We start from the raw sequence: 14,898 nt of genomic DNA on the forward strand, positions 1-14,898 counted from the left end.
CAGTAGTTATTTTCTTCATTTCTTGATTGTAGATTTGTTTGTCTCATCCTGCTTTTTTGTTTTATTTGGTTATGTCTGAGCAGACAGGCTGTGCATTCTTTGTTGTTTGCTCATCTGTAGTCACAGCATTTTTCACCTGCTTGTCCAATGGGGAGGGCCAGTCGTTCACCTATGGTGCAGCAGGGCAGATCCAGCTGAAGGGGAGGGACTGGAATGGGTTGTTTTGGGCACGTACTAGGGCCAACGTGGTGGGTCAGGGATCAATGCTGGACAGGTTCTAGTAGGCCATGCCTGTGGTGCTCAGGTATGTGATGCTCAGTGCACAGTACAGGTAGTCAGGAAAGAGGGGCGAGGTTCTGATGTGTGGAGCTAACAGGGATATTGGAAAGAGGAGAGAGAAACAGGAGCCAAAAACAAACAAGCAAACAAAGAAAAAAAAAGAGTGCTAAGGGAGCTTGCCATTGGAGTGAATAGATGAGAAACTGAGCAATGGAGAAAAGCAAAAAGAAAGAAAAAGGGAAAAAGAAAAAATAACTAGATAAAAATTTGGAAAGGAAAAAAAGAAAAGACCCCAGGAGTCCCAGAGTCCTACCAGTGGGGCTGCTAAGACTGGGGAATTGGCTCCCAGGCTGTGCAATACAGCCTGGCTAGAGGGGGTATACACGTAACACAGCACCAGGTATTTAGGAGCCAGGAAAAGAAGATAAGTGTAGAGAGATGAAAACTGAGAAATGAAGAAAGACAGAAAGGGAAAAAGAGAGAGAAAAGGAAAAAAAGAGGGAAAAAAAGAGAGAGAGAGGAAGGAAGGAAGGAAGGAAGGAAGGAAGGAAGGAAGGAAGGAAGGAAGGAAGGAAGGGAGGGAGGGAGGGAGGGAGGGAGGGAGGGAGGGAGGGAGGGGAGGGGAGGGGAGGGGAGGGGAGGGGAGGGGAGGGGAGGGGAGGGGAGGGGAGGGGAGGGGAGGGGAGGGGAGGGGAAGAAGAAAGAAATTCCCCCAGGAATCCCACTTACGCGGCTACACAGACTGGGGGTGTGGCTCCTAAGCCATGTGGTGCAGCCCTGCTAGAAGAGGCTCCCAAGCTGTGAAAAGAAAAAGAAAAGGAACAAACAAAGCAAAAAACAACAATAAAACAAAACAAGGGGGAAAAAAAAAAGCCAGGGATCCCACCAGCATGGTGTTGCAGGCTGTGGGAGTGGTTCTTCAGTTGAGCATGGCTTCACAGCTTTTCAAGAAGAAGCAAAGATGGCACACAGAGCCAGGTGTTCCAGAGAGAAGAGGAGGAGGTGGTAGGAGGCACAGAAGAAACCAAAAGAGACGGAAAGAACCAACACCAGCTCAGGGTCCGACAAGTGCGGGCAGGGCTAATCCAAACAGCCTGAAGCCAAAGCAGTTGCCTCCAGGCCAAGAGACTGCAGCTGGCAGGAAGCAGAGGATGGGCGCGGGGAGGGGGGAGAGTGGTTAGGAAAGCCTATGTCCTCATTACCAGGTGCTCTGTCTCCTGCTAGGTACTTCATGAAGCTGCTTTCTCGCACTCCCTGTCCGCTGATCTCCGACGTGGTGGGGGACGAATCCAAGCAGCACAGACCCTGCACTTCCTGGTCAGAGGAGCCACTGCAGCCTGCCAGGAAGCTCAGAGGTAGAGCAGCGGGGAGAGAATGCAGGGTGGGAAAGCGTATATCGCTGGTTACCATGTGCTCTGTCTCCTGCTAGGCATTCTGTGAAGCTGCTTTCCCATGCTTCCTGTCTGTGGATAGCAGACAGGAGTCCAAGATGGTGGATCCGTGCTGTGTTAGCTGATCTCTCCCCACTCTGTGTCCCATCTGTCAGTTTCTTATTCCATTCTGTGCTTGGCTGAGTTCTTTGTCTATTCATTTGACACTTCAGGTTTCAGGAATGACGTTTGTCTCTGTTTTACTTAGTTTTTTGGGTCTTTGCTGTGGAGGGATGGCATGGTGTTTCTGCCTATGGTGCCATGTTGGCTGGAAGCCTAGTGGATACCACTTTTCAGGGGATATTGGTATTTTCAAATCTATTCGGAGCTGTATGACAATGATGGACAATTGTCTTGTAATCATACATTCATTTATCCATTATTCTATTAGTTACTCAATAAAAAATATTTTTGAATGCCCAGTACATGCCTGGCAGTATTCTTTAGCTTGGCGATAAAGAGATGAACAAAAAATACAAAGTCCTCACCTTCTTTGGATTTAGATTTTAGTCACAAAAAAAGATAATATACAAGGAGACAAATCTGTATTAAAGTCTCAAGGTATGCAATGTTTTATAAAGAAAGATAAAGGGATAGAGTCAGACCACCTATACTGGAGGATGATGAATAAATATAAGAGATGAGTGTTAGCTGTAGAAATTGCAGTGTTTTTTTGCCACAGGGCACTACTAGGTATAATGGGAGAAAGTTATGGAGAGGCAGAGTTTTTCCTCAAATTAAGGAAGACTGTTTCAATAATCAGAAATATCCAAAAAATAACTAATCATCTCATGAAGTTATGAGCTATTCAGCAACAGGGATTGAAGTAGAGACTGAGCACCTCCCTGTCTAGAACATTTCTAAGGGGACTCAACTATGGGCTGTGGATATAATCAAATCGATCCCCTCATCCATTTCCAACACTGAGATTTTCTGATCCATTTTGCCCTAATAGCTTTCCATACTTTTTTCCCTTCCCTTCTCTGTCTTTCAATTATTTTGCCTCTATACCTTCCTCTGATTTCTCCGTTTTTCCTTTTCTCTTCTCACCGCATTACAAGCTTCTCTAAATCAAGGCTAAATGCTGAACCAGTTTTCCACGTCAAGGCTAGTAGTCAAAAACTGTGTTTTTTTAAAATAAAAGTTAGTTGAATTGAAATGTTATTAAAGCCTAAGTTGAATGCATTGTATAATCTTTAAGTCACAAATAGCAGAATATGATTATAAATCTTGAGTTGTATATGCTTTAGTACTTTTATCCTTTATTTTATTACTTAAATAATAGTCTAGACTCACAAGGTCATACTATAATTAGCATATGTCAGTTTGCTTTACCAGAAGGACATGGGAAGCAGGCTAGGAGAAAACCCCACTTATATTTGCAGATTTTAGGATAAAATAACTCTGCTCACTTGTAAAGCATTACACCATGACTAATGAGCAACTTCTTTCTTGGAAGGGGGTCAAGAAAGATGAACAAAATGTGGAGAAAGGACTGATAAGCCACCCATCCCCACCCAATACTATACATTCCAATGCTTTCATTTTCTTTAAGATTATGCTTAACCAGGATATTGCTTTCCCTGACAAGGAAGAATCTGTCCTACTTTTCATGAAACTATTTTTTATGTATCTGCTACTGCTTTTTTGGATGCTCCTACAATTAGTGAGATGGACAGTTCACCTGGTGACCTAGAAATTTCTAAAATAAAAATAGAAGACTCACTAATTAGGTTAATTGAAAGAACCCATTGTTTACAGAAAAAACATTCAATTCGTATTCTATTTTCTATTTACAATTAAACCCAGTAACATTGTGCAACCTCTTGCACAATGAACAATAATTTAAGTTGTTCAATCAGTCCAAGTATTAGATAAATGTTATTACTTAAATAAAAATTATTAAAATTTGGGTATGAATCAGCATCCGTTGTTAATTTCAAGGGAGAAATCAAAATATAAAACTGACATTTCCTTTCATCCTGTAGAAACTTGAGTCCAAAAGGTATTTGAGACCCTCATTTTATCTTTCCCAAGTTTTTATTTCCGTATAACCACATCTACAATACCAAATACCTGGTAGTGGAAACCAGTAAGCACTAGACTGCTAACTGAAATATTATCCCAGAAAACCCTATGAGAAACATCTACTCTGTCACATGCAATTGCTATGAGTCAAAAATTGACTTCATGGCATGCAACTACACCCTAGAGAATGTTTCACTTTTTATCCCTACAAAATGCACCCTCAACAGATCCTTGAATCAACAGTGCAAGTTTCTAAAGCCTTTTCTCCAAGGGATTCATAAAGATTCCAAGCCATGTTGGCTTCCTCAAATTTTGCCTACTACTGGCTTTTAGTCTTTAACAATTTTTTGGAGGCATAGTTTGAAATACAATAAAGTATGCATATATGAACTTTAGAGTTGATTAGGTTTGACATGTGTATACATCCATGAGCCATCAGCACCTTCACAATAACATCTCCACCATCCCCCAAATTTCATTTTTCTCTTTTAATCCACCCCTATTTCTGGCCCTATCTTGAGGCAAAGACAGATCTAAATTCTGTCATTGAGAATCAGTGTGCATTTTCTAGAATTACACATAAATGAACTCATAGAGCACGTATTCTTTTTGCCTGAAATCTTAAACTCAGCATAATTATTTTGAGATTCATCCATGTTGTTCATGTACGTGCTCTATCCCTGCTCCTAGGGAACACAATTCAGTGTTTCCCTGTTAAGTATGATGTTGCCAGTATGTTTTACATAGATGTCCTTTATCAGTTTGAGGAATTTCCTTATGTGAGGAAGTTCCTAACCTGCTCAGCCTTTTCCTTAAGACTGGGTATTGAATTTTGTCAAATGCTTTTACAGAATCTATTGAATGATCATATCATTCTTTTACTTTAATCTTGTAATATGGACATTCATAATACACCTGCTCCCCACTTATCAACTATCGCATTATTCTACATTTTGCATTTGCTTCAATAGTAAAAAATCTACTATCCAACTATCTGGCACATTAACAATGTACATCTGGCAGTAGTAAATGTGGAGGTGGAAGGCAAGAGTAACACTGGCTGTGATGGTTAAGGTTTTGGGTCAACTTGGCTGGGCCATTATTCTTAGTGGTGTGGCAGTATGTAATGATGTAATTTGGCAGTTATGTTATGATGTAATTTGGCAGTTATGTGATGATATAGTCATCCCCCATTTTGTGATCTGATGTGGTCATCCTCCATTTTCACAAAATGCTGATTTTCACATAACAACCTGGTCTTTGAAACCTAACCATTTTGATAAGTGAGGGGTAGGTACAGTTTATTATAGAATGTAACTTTGCATATCTGAGAAAAAAAACCTACTTGGTCATGATAATATATATATATATATATGTGTCTGTGATATATATATATATAATAGGATTAATACATATAGGATTATTAGATGTAATTCAAATTAAATCCAAAAGCATATTTAATCCTATAGATATATGTGTGTGTGTGTAATACAAATATATATGTAGACAAATATATGTGCATACAAATATGTACGTAATACTAGTATATACATATATAAAAATATATATATGTACATAAATATATGGATAAAATCTGTCAATATTTTATGATGGGTTTTATATCTGTGTATTCATGATGTATTTGACCCTTGGATTATTTAGCATTTTGTGGTATTGTTAGGATGTGTGCAAGCCTCTTTTCATCTTCTGTATATATACTAAAAAACATGAGTTACTGCTAATACTTCTTATTTCAAGCAAACACCATTGTGTTTCTCCTACATTTATCCATTCCTTTATAACTTTATCAAGTGAGAAACCTGGCTCTCATTATTTGACTATGAAAGGCATTGGGCAGTGTGGATCATAGCAAATTATGGATAACATTGGCAAGAATGGAAATTCCAGAACACTTAATTGTGCCCATGTGGAACCTGTACATAGACCAGGAGGTGGTCGGTTGAACAGAACAAGGGGATACTGCATAGTTTAAAGTCAAGAAAGGTGTGCTTCATGTTGTATCCTTTCACCATAATTATTCAGTCAGTATGCTGAGCAATATTCCGAGAAGCTGGATCACATGAAGAAGAACTCAGCGTCAGGTCTGTAGGAAGATTCATTAAGAACAAAAAACCGAAGATTTATTAACAACCTGAAATTTACAGATGATGCAACCATGCTTGCTGAAGGTGAAAAGGACTTGAATAACTTACTGATGAAGATCAAAGACTACAGACTTCAGTATGGATTACATCTCAACAAAAAGAAAACAAAAATCCTCACAACTGGACCAATAAGCAACATCGTGATGAATGGAGAAAAGATTGACATTGACAAGGATTTCATTTTACTTGGATCCACAATCAATGCCCATGGAAGCAGCAGTCAAGAATTGACTTTAACACACCTAAAAATAATACCAACCCTTTGATAAACACATTTGCCAGTTAGAATACAATATTTTTTGTACAGTTCTTTTTTCTACACTTATTTCTATTCTTCTACACATCCTTCAGTGTGGTTATGTCATTTCTTTGTATTACGGTTTTAGGTCATTTGTTGCCGGTATGTAGTTCATTTTGAATTATTCCCATATATGAGTTGATCTTATTTATTTGTTGAGTATGTGAAACATTATTGTGGTCCTGGCATATTTTCAAAAAAGTGTCATTTCTCCTTTTGGAAAAGCCCAACAACCATTCATAATAAAAACTCTCAGCAAAATAGGAATAGAAGGAAAATTCCTCAACATAATAAAGGGCATTTATACAAAGCAAATAGCCAACATCATCCTAAATGGAAAGAGTCTGAAAGCATTCCCCTTGAGAGCAGGAACCAGACAAGGATGTCCTTTATCACCACTCTTATTCAACATTGTGCTGGAGGTCCTAGCCAGAGAAATTAGGCTAGATAAAGAAATAAAGGGCATCCAGGTTGGTAAGGAAGAAGTAAAAGCAGCTCTATTTGCAGATGACATAATCTTATACACAGAAAACCCTAAGAATCTTCAAGAAAACTACTGAAATTGATACTCAGCAGATTATCAGGACACAAGATAAACATACAAAAATCAGTTGCATTCCTCTACAGCAACAAAAAGTACATTGAAGAGGAAATCATCAAATCAGTACCATTTACAGTAGCCCCCAATAAGACAAACTATTTAGGAATAAATCTTACCAGAGACATAAAAGACCTATAAAAGAAAACTACAAGACACTACTGCAAGAAACCAAATGAGACCTACAAAGTGGAAAAACATACCTTGTTCATGGATGTGAAGACTCAACATTGTAAAAATATCTATTCTACCAAAAGCCATCTATAGATTCAATGCAATTCCGATCCAAATCCCAAAGACATTTTTTAATGAGATGGAGAAACAAATCACCAACTTCATATGGAAGGGAATGAGGCCCTAGATAATTAAAGCATAACTGAAAAAGAAGAACAAGATGGGAGGCCTCACACTACCTAATTTTAGAACCTATTATATCCTTGCCTCTAAGGAGCTTTTTTTTTTTTTTTTTTTTAAGGAGCATTCTGGCTGTACTTCTTCCAAGACAGATTTGTTTGTTCTTTTGGCAGTCCATGGTATATTCAATATTCTTCACCAACACCACAATTTGAAGGCATCAATTCTTTGCTCTTCCTTATTGATTGTCCAGCTTTCACATGAAAATATGATGCAATTGAAAAAACCATGGCTTGGCTCAGGCACACCTTAGTCTTCAGGGTGACATCTTTGCTCTTCAAAACTTTGAAGAGGTCCTTTGCAGCAGATTTACCAAATGCATTGCATCTTTTGGTTTCTTGACTGCTGCTTCCATAGCTGTTGATTGTGGATTGAAGTAAAATGAAATACTTGACAAATTCAATCTTTTCTGCATTTATCATGATGTTGCTCACTGGTCCAGTTGTGAGGATTTTTGTTTTCTTTATGTTGAGGTGTAATCCATACTGAAGGCTGTGGTCTTTGATCTTCATTAGCAAATGCTTCAAGTCCTCTTCACTTTCAGCAAGCAAGGTTGTGTCATCTGCATAACACAGGTTGTTAATGAGTCTTCCTCCAATCCTGGCGCCCCATTTTTCTTCATATAGTCCAGCTTCTTGGATTATTTGCTCAGCATACAGATTGAATAGCTATGGTGAAAGAATACAACCCTGACGCTATCCGCTTGTTCTGTCCAAACAACCACATCTTGAGCTATGTAAAGGTTCCTCATGAGCACAATTAAGTGTCCTGGAATACCCATTCTTTGCAATGTTATCCATAGTTTGTTATGATCCACACAGTTGAATGCCTTTGCATAGCCAAACACAGGTAAACATCCTTCTGGTATTCTCTGCTTTCAGCCAGGGTCCGTCTGACATCAGCAATAATATCCCTGGTTATCACGTCCTCTTCTGAAACCAGCCTGAATTTCTGGCAGTTCCCTGGCGATATACTGCTGCAGCTGTTTTTGAATGATCTTCAGCAAAATTTTCTTGTGTGTGATATTAATGATATTGTTCTATAATTTCCACACTCGGTCGGATCACCTTTCTTGGGAATAGGCATAAATATGGATCTCTTCCAGTCAGTTGGCCAGGAAGCTGTCTTCCATATTTCTTGGCATAGATGATTGGGCACCTCTAGTGCTGCATCTGTTTGTTGAAACATCTCAATTGATGTTCCATCAATTCCTGGAGCCTTGTTTTTCACCAATGCCTTCAGAGCACTTTGGACTTCTTCCTTCAGTACCATTGGTTCCTGATCATTTGCCACCTCTTGAAATGGTTGAACATCGACTAATTCTTTTTGGTATAATGACTCTGTGTATTCCTTCCATCTTCTTTTTATGCTTTCTGCATCATTTAATATTTTCCCCATGGGATCTTTCACTATTGCAACTAGAAGCTTGAATTTTTTCTTCAGTTCTGTCAGCTTGAGAAACACCGAGTGTGTTCTTCCCTTTTGGCTTTCCATCTCTAGCTCTTTGCACCTGTCATTATAATACTTTGTCTTCTCGATACGCCCTTTGAAATCTTCTGTTCAGTTCTTTTACTTCATCAATTCTTCCTTTTGCTTTAGCTGCTCGACATTCGAGAGCAAGTTTCAGAGTCTCCTCTGACATCCATCTTGGCATTTTCTTTCTTTCCTGTCTTTTCAATGACCTCTTGCTTTCTTCATGTATGATGTCCTTGATGTTATTCCACAACTCACCTGGTCTTTGCTCACTAGTGTTCAATGTGTCAAATCTGTCCTTCAGATGCTCTTAAATTCAGGTGAGATGTACTCAAAGTCATATTTTGGCTCTTGTGGACTTGCTCTGATTTTCTTCAGTTTCGTCTTGAACTTGCATATGAGCAATTGATGGTCTGTTCCACAGTCGGCCCCTGGCCTTGTTCTGACTGATGATATTGAGCTTTTCCATCGTCTCTGTCCACAGATGTAGTCAATTTGATTTCTGTGTGTTCCATCTGGCAAAGTCCGTGTGTATAGTTGCCATTTATGTTGGTGAAAGAAGGTATTTGCAATGAAGAAGTCATCGGTCTTGCAAAATTCTATCATTTGATCTCTGGCATTGTTTCTATCACCAAGGCTATATTTTCCAAATACTGATCCTTCTTCTTTGTTTCCAACTTTCACATTCCAATCACCAGTAATTATCAATGCATCTTGATTGCATGTTAGATCAATTTTAGACTGTAGCAGCTGATAAAAATCTATTTCTTTATCCTTGGCCCTAGTGGTTGGTGTGTAAATTTGAATAATAGTCGTATTAACTGGTCTTCCTTGTAGGCATATGGATATTATCCTATCACTGACAGCGTTGTACTTCAGGATAGATCTTGAAACATTCTTTTTGACGATGAATACAACACCATTTCTCTTCGAGTTGTCATTCCCAGCATAGCAGACTATATGATTGTCTGACTCAAAATGGCCAATAGCAGTCCATTTCAGCTCACTAATGTCTAGGATATTGATGTTTATGTGTTCCATTTCATTTTTGACGATTTCCAATTTTCCTAGATTCATACTTCGTACATCCCAGGTTCCGATTATTAATGGATGTTTGCAGGTGTTTGTTCTCCTTTTGAGTAGTGCCACATCAGCAAACGAAGGCCCCAAAAGCTTTACTCCAACCACATAATTAAGGTCGACTCTACTTTGCGGAGGCAGCTCTTCCCTGGTCATCTTTTGAGTGCCTTCCAACCTGGGGGGCTCATCTTCCAGCACTATATCAGACAATGTTCCGCTGCTTGAGTGAAATTATTCAGTTGCAAAAGGACAAATATTGTATGAGACCACTATTATAAGAACCAAGAAATAGTTTAAACAGAGAAGAAAATATTCTTTGATGGTTATGAGAGTGGGGAGGGAGGGAGGAAGAGGGGCATTCACTAATTAGATAGTAGATAAGAACTATTTTAGGTAAAGGGAAAGACCATACAGAATACAGGACTAAACCAAAAGCAAAGATGTTTCCTGAATAAACCAAATGCTTCAAAGGCCAGCATAGTAGGGGTGTGGATTTGGGGACCATGGTCTCATGGGACATCTGGGTTAATTGGCATAATAAAATCTATTAAGAAAATATTCTGCGTCCCACTTTGGAGAGTGGCATCTGGGGTCTTCAATGCTAGCAAGCGGCCATCTAAGATGTATCAAGTGGTCTCAACCCACCTGGGACAAAGGAGAATGAAAGACACCAAAGACGCAAGGTAATTATGACCCCAAGAGACAGAAAGGTCCACAAATATCAGAGACTACATCATCCTGAGACCAGAGAAACTAGATGGTACCTGAATACAACCGATGACTGCCCTGATAGGAAACTCAACAGAGAACCCCTGAAGGAGCAGGAGAGCAGTGGGATACAGACCTCAAATTCTCATAAAAGGATCAGACTTAATGGTCTGACTGAGACTAGACGGACCCCGGAAGTCATCGTCCCCAGACCTTCTGTTGGCCCAAGACAGGAACCATTCCCAAAGCCAACTTTTCAGACAGGCTTTGTACTGAACTATAAGATAGAAAATGATATTGGTGAAGAGTGAGCCTCTTGGATCAAATAGACACATGAGACTATGTGGGCAGTTCTTGTCTGGAGGGGAGATGAGAAGGCAGAGGGGGTCAGAAGCTGGCTGAATGGACATGGAAATACTGAATGGAGAGAAGTGTGCTGTCTCATTAGAGGGAGAGCAACTAGGAATATATAGCAAGGTGTATATAAGTTTTGTATGAGAGACTGACTTCGTTTCTAAACTTTCACTTAAAGCACAATAAAAATTAAAAAAAGTGCAATTTCTCCATATTCCTATTCCTCTATTTACTCCATGCCTCTGTTCTTCTCACCTCATCACATTGCCTTTTTCTTTTTTTTTAATTAACTTTTATTAAGCTTCAAGTGAACATTTACAAATCCAATCAGTCTGTCACATGTAAGTTTACATACATCTTACTCCCTTCTCCCACTTGCTCTCCCCCTATTGAGTCAGCCCTTTCAGTCTCTCGTTTCATGCCAATTTTGCCATCTTTCCTCTCTCTCTATCTTCCCATCCCCCCTCCAGTCAAGAGTTGCCAACACACTCTCCAGTGTCCACCTGATTTAATTAGCTCACTCTTCATCAGCATCTCTCTCCCCCCCACTGACTAGTCCTTTTCATGCCTGATGAGTTGTCTTCGGGGATGGTTCCTGTCCTGTGCCAACAGAAGGTCTGGGGAGCATTGCCGCTGGGATTCCTCTAGTCTCAGTCAGACCATTAAGTATGGTCTTTTTATGAGAATTTGGGGTCTGCATCCCACTGATCTCCTGCTCCCTCAGGAGTTCTCTGTTGTGCTCCTGACAGGGCAGTCATCGATTGTGGCCGGGCACCAACTAGTTCTTCTGGTCTCAGGATGATGTAAGTCTCTGGTTATGTGGCCCTTTCTGTGTCTTGGGTTCTTAGTTGTCGTGTGACCTTGGTGTTCTTCATTTTCCTTTGCTCCAGGTGGGTTGAGACCAATTGATGCATCTTAGATGGCCGCTTGTTAGCATTTAGGACCCCAGACGCCACATTTCAAAGTGGGATGCAGAATGTTTTCATAATAGAATTATTTTGCCAATTGACTTAGAAGTCCCCTCAAACCATGTTCCCCAGACCCCCGCCCCTGCTCCGCTGACCTTTGAAGCATTCATTTTATCCCGGAAACCTCTTTGCTTTTAGTCCAGTCCAATTGGGCTGACCTTCCTTGTACTGAGTGTTGTCTTTCCCTTCACCCAAAGCAGTTCTTATCTACTGATTGATCAATAAAAAACCCTCTCCCTCCCTCCCCCCTTCATAACCACAAAAGTATGTGTTCTTCTCAGTTTTTTCTATTTCTCAAGATCTTATAATAGTGGTCTTATACAATATTTGTCCTTTTGCCTCTGACTCATTTCGCTCAGCATAATGCCTTCCAGATTCCTCCATGTTACGAAATGTTTCAGAGATTCGTCACGGTTCTTTATCGATGCATAGTATTCCATTGTGTGAATATACCACAATTTATTTACCCATTCATCCGTTGACGGACACCTTGGTTGCTTCCAGCTTTTTGCTATTGTAAACAGAGCTGCAATAAACATGGGTGTGCATATATCTGTTTGTGTGAAGGCTCTTGTATCTCTAGGGTATATTCCGAGGAGTGGGATTTCTGGGTTGTATGGTAGTTCTATTTCTAACTGTTTAAGATAACGCCAGATGGATTTCCAAAGTGGTTGTACCATTTTACATTCCCACCAGCAGTGTATGAGAGTTCCAATCTCTCCGCAGCCTCTCCAACATTTATTATTTTGTGTTTTTTGGATTAATGCCAGTCTAGTTGGTGTGAGATGGACTCTCATTGTAGTTTTAATTTGCATTTCTCTAATGGCTAATGATCGGGAGCGTTTTCTCATGTATCTGTTGGCTGCCTGAATATCTTTAGTGAAATGTGTGTTCATATCCTTTGCCCACTTCTTGATTGGGTTGTTTGTCTTTTTGTGGTTGAGTTTTGACAGAATCATGTAGATTTTAGAGATCAGGCGCTGGTCTGAGATGTCATTGCTGAAAATTCCTTCCCAGTCTGTAGGTGGTCTTTTTACTCTTTTGGTGAAGTCTTTAGATGAGCATAGGTGTTTGATTTTTAGGAGCTCCCAGTTATCGGGTTTCTCTTCATCATTTTTGGTAATGTTTTGTATTCTGTTTATGCCCTGTATTAGGGCTCCTAGGGTTGTCCCTATTTTTTCTTCCATGATCTTTATCATTTTAGTCTTTATGTTTAGGTCTTTGATCCACTTGGAGTTAGTTTTTGTGCATGGTGTGAGGTATGGGTTCTGTTTCATTTTTTTGCAAATGGATATCCAGTTATGCCAGCACCATTTGTTAAAAAGAGTATCTTTTCCCCAATTAACTGACACTGGTCCTTTGTCAAATATCAGCTGCTCATACATGGATGGATTTCTATCTGGATTCTCAATTCTGTTCCATTGGTCTATGTGCCTGTTGTTGTACCAGTACCAGGCTGTTTTGACTACTGTAGCTGTATAATAGGTTCTGAAATCAGGTAGAGTGAGGCCTCCCACTTTCTTCTTCTTTTTCGGTAATGCTTTGCTTATCCAGGGCTTCTTTCCCTTCCATATGAAATTGGTGATTTGTTTCTCTATCCCCTTAAAATATGACATTGGAATTTGGATCGGAAGTGCGTTATATGTATAGATGGCTTTTGGTAGAATAGACATTTTTACTATGTTAAGTCTTCCTATCCATGAGTAGGGTATGTTTTTCCACTTAAGTATGTCCTTTTGAATTTCTTGTAGTAGAGCTTTGTAGTTTTCTTTGTATAGGTCTTTTACATCCTTGGTAAGATTTATTCCTAAGTATTTTATCTTCTTGGGGGCTACTGTGAATGGTATTGATTTGATTATTTCCTCTTCGGTGTTCTTTTTGTTGATGTAGAGGAATCCAAGTGATTTTTGTATGTTTATTTTATAACCTGAGACTCTGCCAAACTCTTCTATTAGTTTCAGTAGTTTTCTGGAGGATTCCTTAGGGTTTTCCGTGTATACGATCATGTCAGCTGCAAATAGTGATAGCTTTACTTCCTCCTTGCCAATCCGGATGCCCTTTATTTCTTTGTCTAGCCTAATTGCCCTGGCTAGGACTTCAGGTACGATGTTGAATAAGAGCAGTGATAAAGGGCATCCTTGTCTGGTTCCTGTTCTCAAGGGAAATGCTTTCAGGTTCTCTCCATTTAGAGTGATATTGGCTGTTGGCTTTGCATAGATGCCCTTTATTATGTTGAGGAATTTTCCTTCAATTCCTATTTTGGTAAGAGTTTTTATCATAAATGGGTGTTGGACTTTGTCAGATGCCTTTTCTGCATCAATTGATAAGATCATGTGGTTTTTATCTTTTGTTTTATTTATGTGATGGATTACATTAATGGTTTTTCTGATATTAAACCAGCCTTGCATACCTGGTATAAATCCCACTTAATCAGGGTGAATTATTTTTTTGATGTGTTGTTGGATTCTATTGGCTAGAATTTTGTTGAGGATTTTTGCATCTATGTTCATGAGGGATATAGGTCTATAATTTTCTTTTTTTGTAATGTCTTTACCTGGTTTTGGTATCAGGGAGATGGTGGCTTCATAGAATGAGTTGGGTAGTGTTCCGTCATTTTCTATGCTTTGAAATACCTTCAGTAGTAGTGGTGTTAACTCTTCTCTGAAAGTTTGGTAGAACTCTGCAGTGAAGCCGTCCGGGCCAGGGCTTTTTTTTGTTGGAAGTTTTTTGATTACCGTTTCAATCTCTTTTTTTGTTATGGGTCTATTTAGTTGTTCTACTTCTGAATGTGTTAGTTTAGGTAGGTAGTGTTTTTCCAAGAATTTATCCATTTCTTCTAGGTTTTCAAATTTGTTAGAGTATAATTTTTCGTAGTAATCTGAAATGATTCTTTTAATTTCATTTGGCTCTGTTGTGATGTGGTCCTTTTTGTTTCTTATTCGGGTTATTTGTTTCCTTTCCTGTATTTCTTTAGTCAGTCTAGCCAATGGTTTATCAATTTTGTTAACTTTTTCAAAGAACCAGCTTTTGGCTTTGTTAATTCTTTCAGTTGTTTTTCTGTTCTCTAATTCATTTAGTTCAGCTCTAATTTTTATTTTTTGCT

General features: G+C 39.2%; 1 protein-coding gene across 1 annotated transcript in view; it reads right to left on the bottom strand.

Annotated features, from left to right (window-relative positions):
* Positions 1–1,004: 1,004 nt before the first annotated feature.
* LOC126061016 (olfactory receptor 8D2-like) overlaps positions 1,005–14,898 on the bottom strand; it is a 38,214-nt gene continuing 24,320 nt past the window's right edge. The window contains exon 3 of the mRNA XM_049857406.1: positions 1,005–1,077. Within this exon, the coding sequence (XP_049713363.1) occupies positions 1,005–1,077 (73 nt within the window). The remainder of the gene's footprint in view (positions 1,078–14,898) is intronic.

The sequence above is a fragment of the Elephas maximus genome, chromosome 17 (assembly GCF_024166365.1).
Source record: "Elephas maximus indicus isolate mEleMax1 chromosome 17, mEleMax1 primary haplotype, whole genome shotgun sequence".
NCBI classification, from domain to species: Eukaryota; Metazoa; Chordata; class Mammalia; order Proboscidea; family Elephantidae; genus Elephas; species Elephas maximus.